Here is a 25,816-nt window from a genome sequence, read left to right as displayed (position 1 = left end):
GAACCGTTGCTCATGCTATCAACCACAGGTTGAGTGTATGTCATCATAACCCGAATAACGACGAGCTGCTCATGATGTCATCCAATGGTTTGTCTGGCCCAGACTCAATTGACAAACCGCTCTCATATAGCTGGAACGCTGCTGGCCGGCCGAAAGCACCCTGTTCCCAGTAGACTGCTTCTTGTGAGATTAATGGCCACATAGTTTCCTCGGCCCTAGCGGCGCACGCGCAGTTTACAGAAGGACAAGGGATATCTGATTCTTCAGCGATACCTCGTTATACCACGTCTTGGCAGTCGAGAGGTTTAAGCCTCTCACAACAACCTAGGCGCCATAGGGTTGTCAGTATCGGGCGAGGGGAACGCAAGAGATCGATAACGGAAAAATTATACGAATGCCCGTTTCCATGGCAACACGACGATTGTCATCTATTTTCAGCGGAAACCGGCAACCAGACGATGAGTCGTTGATGTTATGGTCTGCAGTAAATGTCGGCGACCAGTTCACTACGACGTAGAGGTCGTCTGCGGTGGAGGCAGAATCTTCCAGAGTTGTTGCCAGACCACATCCTAACCACGTGAGTAACAGTCAAGACATATCCGGGTTATTCCGCTCACGAGCGGAGCAGTAGATCCAAAGCTGTAGCCATAACCGTTGGCCGATACATTCTCCCGCCGGAAACCTGGAGATTACTAACACCATGTACTTTGCGCTCGTAATAACACACAATGGGAGCGGTAATGGGGGTAATTTAATATTCAAAGCAGTGTATATCAGAGCCAGCCACGCCGTTGTCCTCATACTGTTATTAACAAACTGCAGGCTGAATGCTTAGAGTTTACTGACATAGCACAATAGGAATAAATGTACATGCGTTGGAATATGCAACAAGACTGTTAAATCCTAGCGTAGAGCATCGACGTGGAACAGGTAGTATAACATTTCTTTGTTAACAGAACTCTCTGGGAAACAGTACACATCCCTGTATAGATCCCAACTGCCATAAGTCCTTCTGATGCTGTCTCTCATTCGGGAGGAGGAGGAGGATAAATTTCAATAATTGACCAATTAACCGATTTCGAAGTCACTTTTCGCGGCTTCTGATCCATACGACTTTATAATCAATGGGCTCTTGCTTGTAATTGACGTGCAACCTGCAACCTATATCTTGCAGAATATACGGCCTACTGAGTTCAGTCATGTCTGTAAAAGATGCACCATCGCAGCTGAACCTGACTTTCAATAAACGCCAACAAATTAATCTCAATGTCACTACCAACCGGTCGGGTTTCCTCGTGGCTCAAAATGTGATTGTGTGGGTGCATTGATGTTTTGAATACGATATGCTCTGAAGTCGCGGAGGGGTATTTCATTACAATTAAAATAAAGGTAGGCTTTTTAGTCACGTGAAGTCTGTGAAACGGATACTTTTACAACAAAGGTAGCTTTTGCGACGTAAATGCAAAGCCCCGTTGTGCCATATGGCGTTGTAAATACTAGTCTCGTCAGTTACACACCGCGCCGGCAACCCTGCCTGACTGACAGATCCTGGAAACGATACAGACACTGATTTAGGTAAGCAGACATTAAAACAATTGGAGACGTTAAAGACATGGGATGGTACTTGTGAAATGTTTTGTGAGAAAAACACAAACATGTCATCACGTGTTCTAACAGAAAACGGTGATGGGTGGGGTTGGGGGTGGGGCAGAGTTGCGTCCCTTGGACACGCCAGAAACCTATGATTGTGGGTTTGAATTCCAGTTCGCCCCGATTAAGTTTGTCAGCTCCATATCCTTGCTTGTGGGTTTCACCAAGGTGGTAAACGTCTCAGACCTGCATCAGTTAGACTTTTTCTCCCACAGTAAGCTGACACGCCGTGATATAACTGGAATTCTATTCAAAGCGGCGTTAAACCCAACTCACTCACTCACTTACCCGAAACCTGTATGACTGTGACCTTGATGTGTTTTGTTTGTGTAACTCTACAACCAGCAACATTCCTGCTGTGTCAAGGTGAACTGTAAATAGCCTTGTGGGAACCACGTTGGGGTACGATGTCGCGCCATCAGAGAGCCTGGCCACCCGATGCTTTTAATCGCCGTTTAAGACAGGCTTTGGTTGATGGGATTCTTTCCTAACCCGGAATCCGCACGTTGGCTCCATCTCACAATTTTCATTTCTGACCCCTGAAGATGCGGGTTAGAATAGGTCTCAGCAACCCATGCTTGCCGTAAAAGGCGACTATACTTAGTTGAAGCATGTCATCGTGTGCCAATTGCGTCAATCGATGGTTATGATGTATCGATTATTTACAGACCGCCGTCGTAAAGCTGGAATATTGCTGATTGCGGCGTTAAACAACCACCACCACCACCAACAACAACAACAACAAGATTTCATTTCTTTAGGAGATTCGTGGGCGGTCGTTCATTCAAATTTACAACGCGTTGACATCTTTATTGAGCTGTAATGAGCGATATGTAATGTCCGCCGTGCTAACGGTACTATGACCAATTTGCGCTGCGTTTGTGAGTGAGTGAGTATGGTTTTACGCCGCTTTTAGTAATATTCCAACAATTTCACGGCAGGGGACACCAGAAATGGGCTTCACTCATTGCACCCATGTCAGAAATCGAACCCGGGTCTTCGGCGTGACGATCGAACGCTCTAACCACTAGGCTACCCGACCGCCCCTGCGTTTATGAATATTGATAAGTGTATATCGCATAGCAGGCCCAGTAGTATGATAGCGTCTGATAGCGTCATAGGTATAAATAAGGGGTCCTGCAATGCGATAAAACAGACCCCACTGAACAGTGCATGCAAAGAATGTAAGAATTGGGATTGTATATTTCCCAGGGAGCTGAGCATTCTGTCTAAATGCACTTTAGTCCACAGACCAACGTTTAATAATTTCCTGCGCTTAGAACATACGTTGTTAGAGTCTTGTGCTGGAAGTGGATCATCATCATCATCATCATCATCATCATCATCATCATCATCATCATAATCATCATCATCAGCCTCAGCATTATTATTATTATTATTATTATTATTATTATTATTACCATCATCTTCCAACACCTCTTCTGCTCTGTCAGAGCTCCCATGGGAGTTAAGGGTCCACTTGCACAAAGCGATCTTAACTCTAAGATGATCGTTACTCCAATACTTTAACATAGGCTTACGATAATCTTAACGCTCAGGGCCCCATTCCTCAAAGCGATCTTAGGGCTCAGGTGATCGTAAGTCCCATACTTTAACATAGACTTACGATCATCTTAGCGCTAAGATCGCTTTGAGGAACGGGGCCCTGGTGGCTTTGTGCAACTGGGCCCAGATCGTGTACTTGTGTTGTAGCATGAGTCGACTCGAGAGAAGCAGGTGGCCAGAATCGGTGACTTCATACCCCGTTCTCTTGGTTCAGAGGGGGCGGTCGGGTAGCCTAGTGGTTAAAGCGTTCGCTCGTCACGCCGAAGACCCGGGTTCGATTCCCGACATGGGTACAATGTGTGAAGCCCATTTCTGGTGCCCCCCACCGTGATATTGCTGGAATATTGCTAAAAGCGGCGTAAAACCATACTCAGTCAGTCAGTCTTGGTTCAGAGCTCATGCTTTCACTCACTGGTTTGCCTGGTCCAGACTCGATCATGTCCATGCCCCGGTGATATTGCTGGCATATTTCACCCAGCGGCGTGCAACAGCGTGCCACGGACCTGCTCTGTGCTTACCAAATATGTCTACCATAGGCCGTGTCACAGTTTGAGTCAAGCTTACATGTGTTGCAAGCATAATATTTCATTTAATGTATTTATGCATGTTACGCATGTGAGCGGTTTCTGTCACATATATAATATTGATTTTTGATATGCCAGATGTTGCATATGGCGAGCGCACATCCTCTCTCGGTGTAGTTTTTCGTATATGCCGATACAAAGGTTTGTGTCATTGTGACATAATTGTTTCGACCAGGAGTCGTTTGAATGATCAATTGACAAAAGGAGGCAACGCCTTGTTCATGTAATCCATGTAGGTCTCATTCATCAACTGCAGACTGCATCATCTGTGAATATGAAATATGGCCAATTAACAATGCTAACTTGCTATACTATATCCGACGTTGCAAATCGATATGTGTGAAGTTTTATCTATACATGTGATGTAAAGTGATGATTACTCTCAGGTCTGCAGTCGTGGTCATCTGGGTGATGAATGAGACGTTATGTAAGTACATCATTTTATGTCTACCAATCAATTTGTTTGGTTTTGTTGGCGGCAGAACACGCCAGCAGTTGCCATATGAATGAAGTACGTCCTATAAATGCTAGATTAATGAAGTACGTCCTATAAATGTTGGATGAAGTAAGTCCTATAAATGTTGGATGAAGTACGTCCTATATATGTTGGATGAAGTACGTCCTATAAATGTTGGATGAAGTACGTCCTATAATTGCTATATGAATGAAGTACGTCCTATAAATGCTAGATTAATGAAGTACGTCCTATAAATGTTGGATGAAGTACGTCCTATAAATGTTGGATGAAGTACGTCCTATAAATGTTGGATGAAGTACGTCCTATAAATGCTAGATGAATGAAGTACGTCCTATAAATGCTAGATGAATGAAGTACGTCCTATAAATGCTAGATGAATGAAGTACGTCCTATAAATGCTGGATGAATGAAGAACGTCCTATAACAGCTTGATGAATGAAGTACGTCCTATAAATGCTAGATTAATGAAGTACGTCCTATAAATGCTGTATGAATGAAGAACGTCCTATAAATGCTAGATTAATTAAGTACGTCCTTTAAATGCTAGATGAATGAAGTACGTCCTATAAATGCTAGATGAATGAAGAACGTCCTATAACAGCTAGATGAATGAAGTACGTCCTATAAATGCTAGATGAATGAAGTACGTCCTATAAATGCTAGATGAATGAAGTACGTCCTATAAATGCTAGATGAATGAAGTACGTCCTTTAAATGCTAGATGAATGAAGAACGTCCTATAAATGCTAGATGAATGAAGTACGTCCTATAACAGCGAGATGAATGAAGTACGTCCTTTAAATGCTAGATGAATGAAGTACGTCCTATAAATGCTAGATGAATGAAGAACGTCCTATAACAGCTAGATGAATGAAGAACGTCCTATAAATGCTAGATGAATGAAGTACGTCCTATAAATGCTAGATGAATGAAGTACGTCCTTTAAATGCTAGATGAATGAAGTACGTCCTTTAAATGCTAGATGAATGAAGTACGTCCTATAAATGCTAGATTAATGAAGTACGTCCTATAAATGCTGTATGAATGAAGAACGTCCTATAAATGCTAGATTAATTAAGTACGTCCTTTAAATGCTAGATGAATGAAGTACGTCCTATAAATGCTAGATGAATGAAGAACGTCCTATAACAGCTAGATGAATGAAGTACGTCCTATAAATGCTAGATGAATGAAGTACGTCCTATAAATGCTAGATGAATGAAGTACGTCCTATAAATGCTAGATGAATGAAGTACGTCCTTTAAATGCTAGATGAATGAAGTACGTCCTATAAATGCTAGATTAATGAAGTACGTCCTATAAATGCTGTATGAATGAAGAACGTCCTATAAATGCTAGATTAATTAAGTACGTCCTTTAAATGCTAGATGAATGAAGTACGTCCTATAAATGCTAGATGAATGAAGAACGTCCTATAACAGCTAGATGAATGAAGTACGTCCTATAAATGCTAGATGAATGAAGAACGTCCTATAACAGCTAGATGAATGAAGTACGTCCTATAAATGCTAGATGAATGAAGAACGTCCTATAACAGCTAGATGAATGAAGAACGTCCTATAACAGCTAGATGAATGAAGTACGTCCTATAAATGCTAGATGAATGAAGTACGTCCTATAAATGCTAGATGAATGAAGTACGTCCTTTAAATGCTAGATGAATGAAGTACGTCCTATAAATGCTAGATGAATGAAGTACGTCCTATAACAGCGAGATGAATGAAGTACGTCCTATAACAGCTAGATGAATGCACAACATCGTCCAGATGCCAGATGGTGTTCGGCAGTAACGGGATATAACAGAGACTAGTAGACTCAGCGCCAGTATACTGTGTGAGCGGGAAACCCATGTTGAACTGCGGTATGGTATCCCCGTTTGGCCAGCTCTAAGAAAATAGGCATTATTCTGGACTATTATACGTACGCACACACACTATTTCACCTCAACTCAAGCAATGGGTGGGGGTGGTTAAAGCGTTCGCTCGTCACGCCGAAGGCCCGGGTTCGATTCCCGACATGGGTACAATGTGTGAAGCCTATTTCTGGTGTCCCCCGCCTTGATATTGCTGGAATATTGCTAAAAGCGGCGTAAATCCAAACTCACTCACTCACTCAAGCAATGGGTGGGCGAAGTAAATGATTTTACGTGCGCTTCAGATGGATTATCGTGGGAACTCTGTCCAGGGAAGTTATCAGAGGAGAATGGAGATAATAACACAGAATAATCGAGGATGCTCGTAAATTTGAGATAGGTATTTCTGTATGCAAAGGATGAATTCCGCTTCTTAGATTTTTCTGCTATCGTAACATTTTCATCTGTTATAAAAGGCATTGTAGGTGGTGGGGATTCTGTTTGAAATCTTCTGTAATCTGTACCTGACGAAATGACACTAAATCCGCGATGATATGAAAACTAGTTGATAGAGAAGGAACAATATATCTGTTCCACGACGTACTGGGCACATTTGCACAAAACAATCTTAGCACTAAGATGATCGTACCTCAACCAACATATACTTAAGGCAGTCGTTATGCTAAGATCGCTTTGTGCAGGTGGACCATGCTGTGACTGATGGTGGTATATTCAATAACGTTATCATATATGCTTTGACATCTGCTGAACCTCTATGCATGCGTGATAAACACAAAAGCGACAGAATCTTTCCAGCATCAGGAGAAATTTTCGCTGGAAGCAGGGTCGATATCATCAAACAGGTGTTTCTCAATCACCATCAAATGGTGATTGTACCAGGCGTCTGAATAATAATAATAATAATAATAGTGATGATGATGGTATATACATATAAATATTAATACACAAACTAAGAAATGAGTTTCAAACTTAACCAAAATTCAGATATTTTTTGTTTTAGTGCTTTTCAGTTATTTTTTATGTAACAAATCTGGATAACTTCTAAGGCACACTCAATTAATTTTTAAAAATCACGTCACAGTTAGTATATGCTTAAACCTTGAGTTTCATAGCGCAAATTCGACTTACCGGCCCCGACGAGACATTCTGTGTACAGGGACAAATTCTTCTCCCTTGTCTGACACCCATAGCAGTTGGGCCAAATCAATTCTGAGTTGGGTCAAACAACGGTAGTCACGAGGACCTGGTCACTATGATACCTACCTCAACTGGGCCGCCTCCGTGGTCTAGTGGTAGAGCGTCCGCCCGGAGAGCGGAAGGTCCGGGGTTCGATCCCCAGCCGCGTCATTCCAAAAGACGTTAAAAGATGGTACGTTTTGTTAAATCAATCTTGTAATGATACTTTACAATGAAATACTGCAGATCTTACCCCTGCCTGTCTTATAGATCCATCTTGTGATGAAACTTTACAATGAAATACTGCAGATCTTACCCCTGCCTGTCTTATAGATCCATCTTGTAATGAAACTTTACAATGAAAGACTGTAGATCTTACGACTGCCTGGTTCATAGATCCATCTTGTAATGAAACTTTACAATGAAATACTGCAGATCTTACCCCTGCCTGTCTTATAGATCCATCTTGTGATGACACTTTACAATGAAATACTGTAGATCTCCCCCTTCTTGTCTTACAGATCCATCTTGTAATGACACTTTACAATGAAATACTGAAGATCTTACCCCTGCCTGTCTTACAGATCCATCTTGTAATGAAACTTTACAATGAAATACTGAAGATCTTACCCCTGCCTGTCTTACAGATCCATCTTGTAATGACACTTTACAATGAAATACTGCAGATCTTACCCCTGCCTGTCTTACAGATCCATCTTGTAATGACACTTTACAATGAAATACTGAAGATCTTACCCCTGCCTGTCCCATAGATCCATCTTGTAATGAAACTTTACAATGAAAGACTGTAGATCTTGCCCCTGCCTGTTTCATAGATCCATCTTGTAATGAAACTTTACAATGAAAGACTGTTGATCTTACCCCTGCCTGTCTTATAGATCCATCTTGTAATGACACTTTACAATGAAATACTGCAGATCTTATGAAAGATAACTTATTAAAGATAAGACCTGGTGTCCTTCAAGGAGAAAATTTATCACCTCTGCTCTTTTCAATATTTCTAGATAATGTGGAATCTTACCTGGTATCAGATCGCAATTTCAATAGGAACTATTGACGAATTCACTGCAACGTTATGCCTTCAATTTTTGTTACTTCTATAAGCAGATGACACAGTATTGTTTGGGAATGATCGATATCATTGCAAAACTCATCAGATGCTTTCTACTGTGATTGTTGCAAATGGAAACTTGATGTCAATATTGCAAAATGAAAAGTTGTATTTCGCGGAGGTATAGTTAAATCAAAATTATCCTTCTCCTTTTGAGAAGAGAAGTTGGTTATAGTTGATAGTTATAATTAGGAATAAAATGTCATACAAAGAGATGGTTTTAAAATTTGATAAATACCGCAATGTATTGTTGTCTCAAAATGAATCCATTTTTTAAAATAAAATGCTACTGGTCTGAGGACGTCAATCACAAACCTTTTTGTATATGGTGAACTTGGAAGGCCCCACTCGGTGTACACATGTGTAAAAGACTTTTCAGATTTTGGATAAATTAAATAACCCAAGTGATCCCCCTAAGTTATCACAAGTCATCTTTAGTTGTGTAAAATGCCTTTATAAATCAACAACAATACCATTGGCCTAGATGCGTTGAAAATATACTGAACTCTTGTGGACTAACTGCCGTATTTCATTCACCCCAACATTTCAATAGAGACTGGATTAAGCAGCTGTTGAGAGAACAATGAAATATCAATTTTATCAAACTTGGCGTGGTACAGTTGCAACAAGTTCAAAAGTATTTTAGTACTTATATTTTAAGCATATACCAACATAAATCAGTCTCATGCCAACTCCAAAAATGTAGAACATCAAACCATTCCCATTGAGACGGGAAGATGGAGCACTACTCCTAGATCAGATCGCTTATGTAAATTATATAACTCACCAGGCATTTTAGATGAATTTCACTGTTTATTTCGTTGTGAGGCTCTGGGAAAACAAAGAATAACATATATCGATAGAAAATACCTAAATTGCCCAAACATTTCGATTCTAAAACGCCTCTTATGTACTCCTAAATGTCAAGATTTAAAGCAACTTGTTAGGTTCCTAACATCTGTTAAGACAGAATTAAGTTTGTTTGTTGTTTAACGCCACACTCAGCATAATTCCAGAATTAAGTAGTCATATACACGTATACAGAATACAATCTGAAGTCCCATGAACTAATTGTGTATATCCGTTGTTAGATATAAATGTTTATTTCCTGTCTTCTTGATTCATTGATACCCTGTTGACACTTTATATCTGTATATATCATGTTGTGTTATTATTAAGAACAAATTAATATGGGAACATATGGGAACAAATTAATATGAGAACATATGGGAACAAATTAATATGGGAACATATGGGAACAAATTAAGATGGGAACATATGGGAACAAATTAATATGGGAACATATGGGAACAAATTAAGATGGGAACATATGGGAACAAATTAAGATGGGAACATATGGGAACAAATTAAGATGGGAACATATGGGAACAAATTAAGATGGGAACATATGGGAACAAATTAAGATGGGAACATATGGGAACAAATTAATATGGGAACATATGGGAACAAATTAAGATGGGAACATATGGGAACAAATTAAGATGGGAACATATGGGAAGAAATTAATATGGGAACAAGATGAAATCATATTTTTTTATTTGATATGAAATGTATGGTATGCTAATACACACACTGCCCCCTCCCCTCCCCTCCCCTCCTCTCCCCTCCATATACAATTGCACCCGTATCTCGTAAATTCATAGTTTGGTCTCTCTGTGTCAATTTAGAATGGCATTATAACCTCCAATCGTTGTGCACTACATATTTGACAGTTCAGATAAAAAAAATTACAACGTCAATTGAAGAGTTAACAGCTTTGACCTAACGCATTGATATCAATTTTTCCTTTTCGATTTGCGCATGCACAGAGAGTCGAATCATGGGGATATTACACACCTGAGCGCCAGTTTGTCACAGATTGACTTATCAGCGCGAGGTTACCAGGGTAACAAGCAGGGCAGGTGAGGTGATAATTGTACATCTGACACAATCTCTGTTTAAAACTGACATCTATTATTCGCCCATATAAAAAGTGTTCATATAAGAGAGCTTTAAGACGACAACCTGGTATCACGCCATGCGGCATGTATACTGTCAATTCTTGCCAGGTAGGTCGAGTTGCCAGAGGAGAGTTTTAAAACATTCATTTCATGTAAGTATTCGTTGTCGGTGTTCATATACAGGTATATGTCTTGATCAATCTATAGCGGTCATACAGCAATCGATTCAAAGATCTATCAATATGTTATCAGTCATGATAGACACGACCTGAGGGTTTATTCCATAATAATAGTCATACAGTTAGGGCAGTTTCACAATCTCTACCAATCCGTGAAGATCCGTGTCAGAATAGGTCTTCGGCAACCCATGCTTGCCGTAAAAGGCGACTATGCTTGTCGTAAGAGGCGACTAACGAACAAAAAACAAACCAACCAACCACAATCTCTACCCACAATCTCGTTGAATTATGACTCAGATATTCCGAGCATGTACAAATGGGGTTGAACGTTACAAAGGTTGTTTCGTCTGGCAAATGTTTGGTGGTGATTTATGTTCAAAGTCACCTGCAATTGTACAGGCAGTCATACATGTATCTTTGAATAGTGCATACTGTCACGTCATGCAGTTAACAGTCCATCGGACACTGACTCGCGTCCATACATGACTGGGCTCCGTCTAACTTTTATAGTCCAAGTTTGATATATTTCTTTAAGACCATTACGTTGTCTGAATGAAGTTTTTGAAGTACCCTCAGGTGCAGTTACGGTGGCTCTCGTTACACAGAATCGATGTCATGTATTACCCAGCAACAAATAGCCCTTGACTGAAGGGTAGCGCCCATTTAAGGGAGTAACACATCCACGCACCATGTCCCTTCGTGGAGGAACCTTAGTATTGACCCGATTTAAGGAGTATTAATGTGTGTGTTGTGCGATAACCTAACACAGCCCGAGATACATTTATCCCTTCATCCCGGTGTATAAAAACATGTTTGTAACAATGTTTTAATTCTTTTGGGATGCATTTTGTTTTTCTAGTTTAATGTTGTAACGAAATTGCGATGAAACAGACGACTTATACATATACGTCAATTCACTGATTCGTTAGGTGTTAATTTAACATGTTTTTTAAAAATTAAACTTTGCTCTACCCCCACGTGAAGTGCAATAATAAAGTATATTTTTGCCCTGAACTATTATAGTTAAAGCATGGCACTTGGTCCGGAGTGCTTTGACGTTATAATAGTTCAGGGCAAAACTAAAGATTACTGCACTACACTGGGAGTAGTGCAAACTGTATCACTGTTCTAAGATCACGAATTTAAGACTAACCTTGTGTTATATTAGAGATGGGTTAAAAAAGTATCCTGCTATAAGTGGTACCTTGATTAGAAATACTCGAGCAGGGCTAACTGACATGCTGTTCCACCTGACTGCCTGTACCCAGACGTTAAGAGACAAATACGTTTTGAACATAATAAAACACGACTAAAATTGTTAGTTTATAGTTTAACTAAGTCACTTTTTATTATCTGTTCTGTATGTGATGGTCCTTAATCCAATGCAGCAATAAAAAGAATATATATTTAAGTTTTCATAATAATTTTCTTCAGTTTAATCACGTGACTCGAAACATTCTACAAGTGCAATTTCGGGCCGAACCAACACAAGTAAATATAGCCGACAATCGGTGTCGTAAACGTTGTTACTTTATTTCCGCCACTTATGTTTATAGCAGACTGTTAAAAGAAACTGTTAGCCCTGAAATAGTGCGCTAAGCAAAGGGACCGTCTCAAAAGTGCACAGTCACCCACTAGATCAAAAAAGAACTTTCATATAGAATTTACCACCCACCTACCCCCTCTAGATTAATGCACTGTATAATGAGATATTATTAAATGCTTCAGCATTTGACTTGAAAAACATCCATTCAAATATAATAAACAGCAACAATTTCATTTGATATGGAACAAAACATTTTATTTCTATATAACTTTCTTGGCACATTACTGATATCTGTTACTATTTTCTGTAATAATGTTGTGACAACAGAACGATACCTTTTTTTTATTTCTGATTGTACCCACTGTTTTTGACCAGATATGAGATTGTCATAATCCAGATATTCTTCAACATAAACATTGTACAATGCTGAAATAATGTCACCGTTTCCTCCATCATAATTTTATTTATCTCAACATCAGGTGAAACAGGTTTTTGATGATCTGGCGAGTTTGGTCATGCGCAGTGTTATCACCTCAATATTACCCTGTTGTCTTCTGTGACAAACGGACAACATTTGCTAACTGAGTTAGTGTATCACACAATAATCCTTGTTAGGCAAACTTGAATCTGACAGATGAGAAAACAACTATGGTAATTCTGTCCCTGTTTTGTTAAATGTTGAAGATAAAGTTTACTATCATCGTCACCACAGCCATTTGGTCTGTCAGCATGGCTAGTTACCTTAAGAAAGACAATCAGAATGCCAGAATCAGTACAAATGGGGTTGAACGATACAAAGTTTGTTTCGTCTGGCAGGTGAGTGAGTGAGTGAGTATGGTTTTACGCCGCTTTTAGCAATATTCCAGCAATATCACGGCGGGGGACACCAGAAATGGGCTTCACACATTGTACCCATGTCTGGAATCGAACCCGGGTCTTCGGCGTGACGAGCGAACGCTTTAACCACCAGGCTACCCGACCGCCCCCGTCTGGCAGGTGTTTGGTGGTGATTTATGTTCAAAGTCACCTGCAATTGTACAGGCAGACAGACATGTATCTTTGAATAGTGCATACGAGTACTGTCACGTCCTGCAGTTAACAGTCCATCGGACACTGATTCGCATCCATACATGACTGGGCTCCGTCTAACTTTTATAGTCCAAGTTTGATATATTTCTTTAAGACCATTACGTTGTCTGATTGAAGTTTATAAAGTACCCTCAACTGCCGTAACGGTGGCTCTCGTTACACTGAAGCGATGTCATGTATTACCCAGCAACAAATAGCCCTTGACTGAAGGGTAGCGCCCATTTAGTGTATCTGCTTGTTTGGCATCAGAATGCCAGAATCAGTACTTGATGCAGTCTGCGATAGGCGACTGTTTTTTAAATGTTTCCATGCAACATCGCCACATATTTGGAGTACCTTTGTTGTGCCTACATTTTTCGCTTGATATTTGTTCATAAAGCTAGTTTTGGGGTTTGAATAGAAGGGGGCTGGGGTTTTCGCTAGCTTTCCAAAAAAAATGTTAATTGTTTGGACATATTTGCATGACATATTCGATTGACCTAGTGGCTGGTAGCAATAGACGCCTCAGTCTGGTTCCCTGGGTATGCTGCGCTGGCGCTACACTGGCCCAGGCAATGACTGCACAATGGCGGCCTCCACTAGACGAACAAACATGGCGGACACGCCATGTATTTACTATAGAAAAGACTCTAGAACGGGTGGTTAAAAATTTTTCTTAGCATTTTCATAATACTCTTGCAATGTATACGTCACGAGAATAACGTCCATTGTTACTTTTAGTGAAGGAAAACATTATTTAAGCTGTTTCGAGACTCGAAAGTGGTCGTCAGATCGGTGAAAAGTAAACAATGTCACACACCCCATTTTCAACAGTGATATGTGCGTTAATATTTCGTTTCAGCTCACTGTTGTCACGAAATCGTATACATAATACATGGAATTAAATGACCACGTTCATGAAATACCGTTAGCATCTTTATTTTATCAAATCTGATGACGCAAAAGTCGGCGATTATGCCCCGTTTTCTACCATTGTAAAATGGTGGGTTTAGCGGAATTATTGAACGCCTAGTATAAACGTAACGTAACTCTCGAAGTGTACGAGGGCTGGTAAAAAAATTCTAAGCCTAACAAACAAAACAAACAATTGTGAAAGTGTTTTTAATTTTATTTTTCAACATAATTTCCCTGCTTTTCAATACCCTTATCGATCATATCGCTAGTGAAGCTTTTTAATTCCACTCAGGAAGCTCTTCGAACCCACATTGTCGTACAACAGCTTTTGCAAGTCGAGAGGTGTGAGGAGAGGCACTGTCATTAAGTTGTAGAACTCCAGCAGTCAGCATTCCTCGCCGCTTTTCTTTGATAGAATCTGTCATGCGATGAAGCAAATCAGCATAGTAGGCACTGGTAATTGTCTTTTGACTTTCTAAGTAATCAACAAAGATCACACTGCTTGCATCCCAGAAAACAGTAGCCATAACTTTCTTCACTGATTTTGAAGATTTAAATTTCTTTGGTGCCAGAGAAGTGGAATGGTGCCATTGCATGGATTGACGTTTTGACTCGGGATCACAGTGGTTTCATCACCCGTTACTAATCTCTTTTCGAATTTGACGAAATCCTCCTCAATTAGCTCAACATTGTCTCTGGCAAATGTCAGATCTTTTTTCCTTAAGATCAGGATTTAGAAACTTTGGCACCAAACGAGCAGATATTTTATTCATCTGTAAATGTTCATGAATAATAGTTTTATTGGATCCATGGCTTAGGCCTGTCTACCTTAGGTTCAGCAATGGTAATACGTCTATCTGTCAGTATTAGTGTTCTCTATCTCCTTGATTGAATCTTCATTGATGGAAATTGAGGGACGTTCAGACTTAGGGTCGTCGTAAAGGCTTGTTCACCCAGCCTTAAACATAGCCCGCCAACGTTTAACAGTGGAATAACTAGGACACTTATCACCATACACTTGTGACATGCGGTCTTGACTTTCTTGAGTATTTTTTTTTCAAAAGCTTGATGACTGCTCGGCACTCGTTCTTTTCCATTTCTGTCTCCATTTGGACCCCTATCACGTTCAACGGCCTCAACGGACCAGCTACACTTGCAATGAACTACTCAAACAATGTTCTTCATTGACTAGTTCACTTTGTTATAGCCCACAGCTGAAAGTTAGTCAGGCTTAAAACTTTTTGACCAGCCTACGTAGTTTAGTATAGAAATACACGACGAATGGGAATTCTTGCTGCAGTGTTTTATTGTACGATAAACAACAACCACGAGTCGTTTATTACTTTTATGAGATATCAACATTATGTACAGCCTCTTTAAGGGTCCTAATAAAATGTACAAGCTTTAGAAATATTTGCCCGTATGTAAATAATGATGACTCCCGGAATACAATCGGACAAGTCCATTTTATGAAAAGGGGGGTAAATTGTGGTATCTTCTCACAATTTTTAAGTCAATTATCTGTACCTTTCCTCCCAATACCGATTGTAAACATATCTCGCCCACTTTTGCATGCGATCGATCGGCCATTACTTTAATCTATGTTGCCCAGTTACATCTATGGGGAACAACTCACTAGACACTTCCCTCTCAAAAACAACGTCGTCCAATTTACGACGTCATCACCTTGCGAGCGCATATTCGAATCTCCAGAAATGACGTCATAAAAGAAAAATGTTTTATCATGAAATAAAACACATTTCGTTCTTCCTTGTTCTTTGGGATTTATTTCGGAGCTATCTTATATCGCAGGATAAAGTACAATCGGCGCGTTTGATCCTTTAGCGAAGCATCTATTATGTATAACCAAGAGTTGTGTAGGCGTGAAGGGTGATTGTAGTTATTTTTGTATTACAGGTTTTTTGTCGAAGAATGTTAGATAAGTCCCGACCAGTCGTCCACATGGCCACAAGCGCTTGGAATGGGGTCAAGGCACGTCAGAGTCTCCGGATCCTGCTCCCACTCAGTCTCGTGTGCTTCGTAACCATAGCGATCTACCTGCTGCACAATGGCTGTGACAGGATCCCTACCTCCCCCGACTTGTGTGAGATATGGAAAGGTGAGTTAGTGAATATTGTTTAATGCCGCACCAGAAGCAAGTTCTGTTAACGGCGATAATATGGAACTCTGGATGAAATTGATAATATGTCAGAAGTCAGAAGTTCAAACAAATGTCATCATGTGTCGCTTAGGAAGATGTACATGTAACTTCGTGGTCCCGACTTAACTATTTGTTTATTTATCACAATTTGACCAGTTGAAGTCGCTTTGAGGAACGGGGCCCAAGTGTTTTTCTGCCTCCGTTCAACTTCCATTGTCTAACAGGGGGTACGGGTGGCCCAGTCGTCTGAGGCGCCGCGATTCGCTGTGCAGAGTTGCGTCCCTTGTGCTCGCCAGAAACCTATGATTGTTGGTTCGAATCCCGGTTCGCCCCAATTATGTTTCTAGGTTTGTCAACACCATACCCATGCTTATGGGTTTCACTGAAGTGGTAAACGCCTGAGACCTGCATCACTTCGGGATTTTCTCCCACATTAAGCTGACACGCCGCGATATAACTGGAATACTGTTAAAAGCGGCGTTAAACCAAACTCACTCACTCACTGTCTAACAGCGACTTACGATAGTCGTAGCTACGAACATCGTAGCTGCAATAGTTCTACAGATACCATCAATAGTAGTACAGCAACGAACATCGTAACACCTATTGCGTAACAGCGACTTACGATAGTCGTAGCTACGAACATCGTAACTCTAATAGTTCTACAGAGACTTTCAATAGTCGTGCTGCTATATCAACAACTAACGATAGTCGTAGGTTCAAACACCGTTACCCCAATAGTTCTACAGAGACGTTCAATGGCGGTACTGCTACGAAGATCTTAACTCCTATTGTCTAAGAGAGACTTAAGATAGTGTAGATGCCAACATCTTTACACCCTTAATCTAACAGAGACTTTTAAGGCTTAGATAGTAGTGCCATATGTGTTGGCATAGCTACAGTTACGACGGTCGTAACTCAATCATAATGTACTGGACAATGAGGGTGTCTTGGGTGGGAGACGTGTGGATAGCCTAGGGGTTAGGTGTTCACTCATTAAACCACATGTCTGGCTTCGAATCCGTACACGGATACAATTTTAAGACCCTTCTCTTGTGTTACATTATATGACTTCTACATCTTTAGATGGGGATCAAAACATTAATCACAAGAAATCAACAATCAAGAAAAAAAGAAACATCAACAACTTCACTGATTTTCCCACTGTCTTTTGGTGTATTTCCACGTGTTGTTTATATTGTTGTTTCTGATTTCAGGTGAAACACCTCGAACCAACGCAACACTATGGTGGCAGTGGGCGTGTCTAATAGAATGGTGAGTCAGATTTACTTGCAGTCTGGTTCCCTGGGTATGCTGCGCTGGCGCTTTAGTATAGCGCCAGCGCAGCATACACAGGGAACCAGGCTGATTTTCTTGGAGACATTTTGGACGTGGGTAGGGTTTTATTGTCAAAAACAATCTATAACGCTGAGAATACATTTATAAAGCAGTTTTATGCGGTGGTCGGCCCCACTCATGTATGGTTGTATGTTGCAGGGACATGGACAACGGAAACGGCTACCAGTGTCAGAACAAGGAGTTAATGGGGAACTGGCCTGTGTGCTGGGACCACGACCACAGTCCCAGGGACCCCTGTCTCGTTTACTCCTTCGGGTGAGTGATTGAGTGAGTGAATGGGTTGGGTGTGTGTGTGTGTGTGTGTGTGTGTGTGTGTGTGTGTGTGTGTGTGTGTGTGTGTGTGTGTGTGTGTGTGTGTGTGTGTGTGGTGTGAGTGGTGTGAATGGTTGAGTGTGTGGTGTGTGAGTGGTTGAGTGTGTGGTGTGTGAGTGGTTGGATGTGTGGTGTGTGAGTGGTTGGATGTGCGGTGTGTGAGTGAGTGAGGATGTGAGTGAGTAAGTGGGGTTTTGGTGTGTGAGTGAGTGAGTGGATATGTGGTGGGTTGATAGGTTGGTGGGCGGTGTATTAGCGAGTGAGTTTGTGTGGCGTGTGAGTGAGTGAGTTGGTGGGTAGGTGGATTGGTGGGTGAGTGAGTGAGTGAGTGAATGTGTTTTTGTGTGTGAGTAAGTAAGTGAATGAGTGGATGGGTGTGAATGTGAGTGGTTTAGGTGTGTGTGTGAGTGAGTGAGGATGTGAATGAGTGACTGGATGGGTCGGTGAGTGGATGGGGGAATGGGCGAGTGAGTGAGTGGGTGAAGTTGTTTATATATTGTGTGAGTGATCGAGGTGATTGGTGAGTGAGTGAGTAGGTGGGTAAATGAGTGAGTGAGTAAATGGATGGTTTAAATGTAGGATGGTGTTTTATATAAAAATAGGAAGAAATATTCCAGCAATATCAAAGCGGGGAGACCAAACGTGTCTCTCACGACAATCGAACCTGGTTCTTCCACGTGACGTGCGCACGTACCACTGGGCTACCTCACCGCCCTTTATCTCCCCCAGAGACGGGCCCAGTAGGGCTGGGACGGGTAACTCGGGTACTCGGGTCGGGTGGGTCCTGAGTAGGACATGGGTACCCACAGGACTACCCGGACCCGTGGTTAGTCATGTGATATATTGTTTAATGATAAAAACTCACTGTAGCTCAGTGGTTAGACTACAAGTCGCTCATGTTCGCAATTCTTTTCTAACGATACACACATTCCTTTTGACTTGCATATGTTTGAGTAAAGATAACGCTTCAGTCAACTTCCGTGTACGCATGATCTGAATAGTTTTGGCCAGGGCTGCGGTAAAACACTTCCCAATCAGACATTTTGTTCCCAACTCTTGAGACCTGCAGTGGATACCCGGGTAGGGTCGGGTAATAGGGGGTGGATACCCGGGTAGTAGATTTGGACTCGTCCCAGCCCTAGGGACCAGTCAACACTGCCGCCTTGTTATAAGGGTTGAGGGCAAACAGAGGCAAAACCAGAAAACCTGGATTGGAAACACTGCCGCAAGGCTAATTCTACAGTTAAAATCTAAAAACACAGAGCTTATCTGCTCTTCCAGCCTTGTGGTTTAAGAATTCGCTCGTCAAACCAATGTCCCGGGTTCTATTGCCCACGTTGTGCTGTGTATGATTTTATAATGAATGGTTGTTCAGAAATATGCTCTTCAACAGGCACTAACTAATCCATTCTTTATCATAATAAAAAGAGTTTCTCGTTGAGTTGAAAGTATGACGTCATGTCTATTATGCCTTTATTCCACGTACACCCTGAATTTGATTTTTATCGTTTCAGTATAAACAATGACTTCAGTTTCGATGACGCAATGGCAAAACGAGGGTGCACCGTGTACAGCTTTGACCCAAGGTAGGTCTTCCTGTGTTTGTAGTGAGTGAGTGAGTGAGTGAGTGAGTGAGTTGGATTTAACGCCGCTTTTAACAGTATTCCAGTTATATCACGGCGTGTCAGCTTAATGTGGGAGGAAAGCCCGAAGTGATGCAGGTCTCAGACGTTTACCACTTCCGTGAAACCCATGAGTATGGTGCTGACAAACCTAGAAACATAATCGGGTCGAACCGGGATTCGAACCCACAATCATAGGTTTCTGGCGTGCCCAAGGGGCGCAACTCTGCACAGCGAATCGCGGCGCCTTAGACGACTGGGTCACCCGTGCCCCCCTCCTGTGTTTGTAAGGTGATGAATAGGATTGTAATGTGAATTCATCGCTATAACGTATTTTGTCAGCTTAAATATTATCAGTTCAATGTGATTTAAAATTTGCTGATAAAAAAAACCGCCATGTTTTGTATGATTCTGAAACCATCACATACGGACTAGACCCTACGTGCGGATGATGTGGTAAGGGCATGTTTAGATGAGGATGGAGGTTGAGTAGCGCGGATGGCTACTCGTGTTACAAACCAGTGAATGTCCTGCCTCAATCTAGACAGCTACACACTGACGCTCGCTCATTCTACTAACCAGACGAGTCATTTGAAACCTTTGTACGACACGGGCCGTGAAGATCCGGGTCAGAATAGGTCTTCAGTTACCTATACTTGCCGTAAAAGGTGTCTATTCTTGTCGTAAGAGGTGACTAACGGGATCGGGTGGCCAGGCTCGCCGACTTGGTTGATGCATGTCATCGTATCCCAATTACGTGGATCGATACTCATGACATCAATCACTGGATTGTCTAGTCCAGACACGATTATTTACAGACCGCCGTCATATAGCTGGAATATTGCTGAGTGCGGCGTTAAACCACAAACAAAAAAACAACTAAAAAAACAAACGTATGACATGGCCATATCCAATGACATGGTGTTTGGAAACCTGCCGCTGATATAGTCATATCAAATGACATTTGTCAGTTGAAACCTAAGGCCAACACTGTCGTATCTAAATACCTATTTAAAGGAAATACCTATTGTGTACTTTAGACGGCAAGGGTCAACTGCAGGCTTTCCTCCCACAGTAGCTCACACGCCCTGATGTCATTGACATGCTGTTCAAAGCAACGCAAACAAACTCACTCAATGTTTCAGTATGGGGGTAACAGATCACAAACATTCCGAGCGGGTGTTCTTCAAAAACCTGGGCCTGGGTGCGGTGGACACCGACTCCTTCCACCCCCACTTTGACGGGTACGTCCGACATTCTACCAGCTGGAAGATCCGAACACTCAAGTCCATCATGAAGATGCTAGGCCACGAGAAGGTTTGTAGTTCAATAGTGGCGCTGTCCATAGGTTTTATAACGGCCCTTTGGAATTCCGGGTTTGAATTGACCCCAAGCAACCTATGCTGGTCGTAAGAGGCGACTTAAGGGTTTGGGTGGTCAGACTCGGTGTCTTGAGTGATGGCGTGTCATCGTACCCGGACTGCCTGGATCGTTGCTCACAATACCAATCACTGGATAGTCTGTATGACACGGACCGTGAAGATCCGGGTCAGAACAGGTCTTCAGTAACCCATGCTTGCCGTAAAAAGGCGACTATGCTTGTCGTAAGAGGTGACTGACTGGAACGGGTGGTCAGACTCGCTGACTTGGTTGATGCATGTCATCGTATCCCAATTGCGTGGATTGATGCTCATGATGTCAATCACTGGATTGTCTGGTCCAGACTCGATTAGATACAGACCGCCGTCACACAGCTGGAATATTGTTGAATGTGGCGTTAACACACACACACACACACACACACGCACGCACGCACGCACGCACGCACGCGCAGACACACACACACACACATGCACACATAGACACACAAACACACACACACGCGTAATAGCAAGGTCTCGCGTGTTTTCGGATTCTCTAAGACTGATGAGGGGGCACGGGCACCCCAGTTTGCTATGCAGAGTTGTGGCCCCTAGTTGCTTCAGAATCCTACGATCCATCGTATGCACCTTGGTTTGTCAGGACCATAGTCTACGGTTTCACTGAGTGGTATACAGCTATGACAAACACCACTTCCAGCAATAACTGATATCCGTGATATACTAAATGTAACTGAAATACGGTGGAAAACGGCACTAAGCTCAACTCACTCGCCGTGGAAGTATTCACATACCCAGCAGAGGCATAAGGTTCACTGTCCTAGGAGGAAGATTATGTAATGTAATGCTTGAGGCGGAGCATCTGTAGCTGCAGAAATTATTTCTCACTTCTGGAGTCAAAAATATTAAAAAGCTTTTTATAATCCACATGTAATCGCATCTCCTAACAACTTCTTATGCAATTCTTATGACGGGTGCCACCGATGGAGCAGGATACGCTTACCGTGTCACGAATACCTTTGACATCACTTTTTAAAAGAGATTCATAAACAGAGCAGAATTTATGTCGTATAGTCTGGCCATGAGGCCAATAGTACAGATGGTTGGATAATATTTGACATATTGTGACAGAGCGCTTTAGTTAATATTGGCTTTGGAATTTCTAAGTTTAAACATTTTATCTAAATAAAGAGCTAGCTGAAATAAAATGTTGTCGCCATTTGCTGTGAGTAACAATACAAACTCGTGCAGGGTAGGATATTGATAATAATACGAGGGCAAATACCTTAACCTTAAGTTAGTATAAGCTGGTATTCATCATCTAAGTCTTCTTTACAGAAAGTACATAGACTGTCAGCAAAGTCATGGTCACTAGACATTCTAAATTTATGTGTTTTAAAATTATTTGAACAACATCTAAATTTTGTTAAAGATCTTCTTAAATTTATAGTCTTAATCGATGATAGATATTTTTCAGGTTGTAGTAAGGATTTGTAAGTGCAATATAAATCTAGCTTCTATATGACCATTCTTGCATAAACAAATCTCTTGTTCTTTTCTTAAATGTATAAATATAAACATCACAGTCTCCGACATCTTGCATCAACCATACATAACCGAAACCATAACTAAACAATGTATATCTTACAAATGCTTAGGATCTAGTCCGAATCACACAATGGCCTCTGCCTTTAGCAGAGATTTCTAATGATTACGTGAAAGGTTTCGTCCTTTATAATATTGTCCCATAGGTCTGAAACTAACGTGAAACATATCAAGTAGGAGCATATCAAATGCAATAAATTTAATAAATCTGTTCAAGTCAGTTTTCTCACTCTGAATATGTCATGTGATCTCGTTTCTGTTTTCAATTGGCAGCGCGTGATCGATGTATTGAAGATCGATATTGAGGTGTACGAGTGGGCTGTCACAGCCAACATCATGAAGGACGGGCTGTTTCCCCAAATCCGCCAGTTTCTCGTGGAATGGCACATCTTCCCGAACGAACCATCCAGGGAGCACTTCAGGGACATCTACGAGGCCTACATGAGCCTGAAGACGGGCGGACTGAAGTTCTACCACAAGAACAGCGGCAGCAGGTACCACCACTATCGGTACTGGAACTCCCAGGCTGACATGTGCTACGTCAACACCCACTTCAAGCAGCCCAGCTAACACTTCCGTCATGCGCACTACGGAGTCGGCATGGGGACACTGGAGTGAAAGCCGTGTTTGTTTGTTGTTTGGCGTCGCACTCCGCAATATTCCAGCTATATGGCGGCGGTCTGTAAATAATCGAGTCTGGACCAGACAATCCAGTAATTAATACGTGGTACGGGATACGGTGACAACGCGTTACTCTTGCGACAAGCATGGGTTGCTGAAGACCGATCCTAACCCTTATCGGGTCGAAAGTTGTATGGTACATTCCGGAGGAGGGTAAGGAGTATATATTTAAAGATGTAGGTAGAGCTTGTATGACTGAAGAAAGAAACACGTTGCACACAAGAAACCTGTATTTTTTTATGACATAGCGTATTGCTACTTTACGTTCCTGCGAAGCATTTATAATTTTAGTCAGGTATACAGGAATTTAATGTTTTAGAATGGAATTCACGATCTGCAAGAAGTTCGTGTTCCATTGAGTCCTACAGCATTGAAGCCACAGTTGAACTCAACAGCATTGAAGCCATAGTTGAACTCAACAGCACTGAAGCCTCAGTTGAACTCTACAGCATTGAAGCCACAGTTGAAATCAACAGCACTGAAGCCACGGTTGACCTCAACAGCATTGAAGGCACAGTTGAACTCAACAACATTGAAGCCACAGTTGAACTCAAAGTGTTGAAGCCACGGTTGAACTCAACAGCATTGAAGCCTCAGTTGAACTCAACAGCACTGAAGCCACGGTTGACATCAACAGCATTGAAGGCACAGTTGAACTCAACAACATTGAAGCCACAGTTGAACTCAACAGCATTGAAGCCTCAGTTGAACTCAACAGCATTGAAGCCACAGTTGAACTCTACAGCATTGAAGTCAGGCAAGGAGGAATGCTTCAGAAAAAGCTCCTGATATAAAACCAAAACCTACAACAACTTCCTGTCCTGTCAACCACAATGCATTGAAGCCAGTTTAAGAACCGCATGGACATTGAAGCATGAAGTGTTGAAGCATTTTCTACAAGTACGTATCCTTCCTCTGAATCATTCAGTGTGCAAGCTACGCCTACAATAACTGCATACTTCTTTAAACCATTTAGTATCAAATCGAGAACAAGAACGCCATGTTCCACTGGAATGTTGAGTGTGTAAGCCAGACAATATAATACGGGTTTTCCTGGTATTGAAGTTTAAATAGCGTATTTATGCGAAGTATTTTTGAAGCGTAATATTTCTGATATTGTGAGCACAGCTGGCGTCCACTGAGATGTCTTTCTACCGTTGGCCGTTGTGACGTTGTTCATAATTCTTGGACCAAGCACGATGCAACGGATTTAAATTGTGTGTGTCTGTGCGTGTCTGTGTGGCTGTGTGTGTCTGTGTGACTGAGTATGTGTAGTGATGTGTTCATTTCTGAGCCTTATATCATTATATGCTGTTCCGTAAGTGTTGGTTTGATATACTGATGTTTATGTAAAGTATTGAACATCGACAAGGTCTTGCATTACTCGGATATATAAATACCCAATATTCGGATTGGTAGACGAGGATGTTCAAGCCTCCTCGAAGATGTCATGTGATGTGCATTACCAAAGATCTGAGACATTGTGGTTTCATGACAGACACATTCTTTGGTGTGCCCCTCGAAAGAGAATATACTCACCGTCAAAAGAAACGCGAACCATAGAAACATATAGAGAAGTGTGTACGTTAAGAAGAGATGTTTCCAATGTGTACCACTTAATGACAAAACTAACAATCAGTCAAGTTTTACCACAGTGTCTTTATTCTTATCACGATATGCTGCACGTGATTACCACACTTTACACGCTAATCCTGCACGAGACAAATGTGCATCTCGGGTCGTGGATCTATAGCGTCATATGTGATGCGTTCATGAGCGTCGGTTCACAGAACATACCAGTATGTTCGTTTGTACATCAAACCAATCTAATATCTCTTAAAAATGAGTAATTCATTTTTATAAACCCAACAAATATCATGGTATTCGCGTTTTTGTTGTCGGTGAGTATGTATTGTACAGGTACACCAGGACGGGGGTGCGCACCCCCCCCCCCCCCCCCTTTTTATTTCGAAAAAAATCTTTATTTCTGTATAAATTATCACCAAAGACAATAAATAGATCTTAATTGTCAACCCCCCCCCCCCCCCCCCCCTTTCAAAAAAGCTGTATCCGCCCATGACTTTGTAGAGGCACGGGTGGCCCAGTCGTCTTAGGCGCCGCGATTCGATGTGCAGAGTTGCGTCCCTTGGACACGCCAGAAACCTATGATTGTGGGTTCGAATCCCTGTTCGCCCCGATTATGTTTCTAGGTTTGTCAGCAACATACCCGTGCTCGTGGGTGTAACCGAAGTGGTAAACGTCTGAGACGTGCATCACTTTGAGCTTTCCTCCCACATTAAGCTGACACGCCGCGATATAACTGGAATACTGTTAAAAGCGGCCTTAGACCCAACTCACTCACTCCTATCACCTTGTAACATATAATTTAGATATATGAATACAATTATACATGTAATGATGCTATGATTATGTTTGGTCGGCCTATCTGATATGTGTTAGGTCAACGCCTTGGCCCCAGTCAAAGTGCTATAGCTGGAAGTACACGTATACTGATCAGTAAAAGTAACGTTACATATGTCGTTAAATA

The 25,816-nt window shown here is 41.6% G+C and overlaps 1 protein-coding gene across 4 annotated transcripts; it reads left to right on the top strand.

Moving 5' to 3' along the window:
* The first annotated feature begins 276 nt into the window (after positions 1-276).
* Positions 277-25,227, top strand: LOC124136607. 4 transcript variants are annotated; one of them, XM_048393577.1, is made up of 8 exons: positions 1,410-1,575; positions 4,187-4,227; positions 16,067-16,268; positions 17,528-17,585; positions 17,808-17,924; positions 19,496-19,567; positions 20,749-20,920; positions 22,861-25,227. In XM_048393577.1, exons 2-8 carry the CDS (start codon positions 4,216-4,218, stop codon positions 23,155-23,157), a joined length of 930 nt encoding a protein of 309 aa, XP_048249534.1. In that variant the 5' UTR covers positions 1,410-1,575; positions 4,187-4,215; the 3' UTR covers positions 23,158-25,227. The 4 variants fall into 4 exon arrangements, with proteins under 4 accessions (XP_046358536.1, XP_048249534.1, XP_046358537.1 ...); XM_046502580.2 differs by lacking the exons at positions 1,410-1,575; positions 4,187-4,227 and adding an exon at positions 277-577; XM_046502581.2 differs by lacking the exon at positions 4,187-4,227 and having other exon boundaries at positions 1,411-1,575.
* Positions 25,228-25,816: the final 589 nt, after the last annotated feature.

This window comes from Haliotis rufescens, unplaced genomic scaffold (assembly GCF_023055435.1).
Source record: "Haliotis rufescens isolate VD_foot unplaced genomic scaffold, xgHalRufe1.0.p SCAF_12, whole genome shotgun sequence".
NCBI classification, from domain to species: domain Eukaryota; kingdom Metazoa; phylum Mollusca; class Gastropoda; order Lepetellida; family Haliotidae; genus Haliotis; species Haliotis rufescens.
The sequence above is the reverse complement of the archived record's forward strand: the minus strand, read 5'-3'. Positions and strand labels throughout refer to the sequence as shown.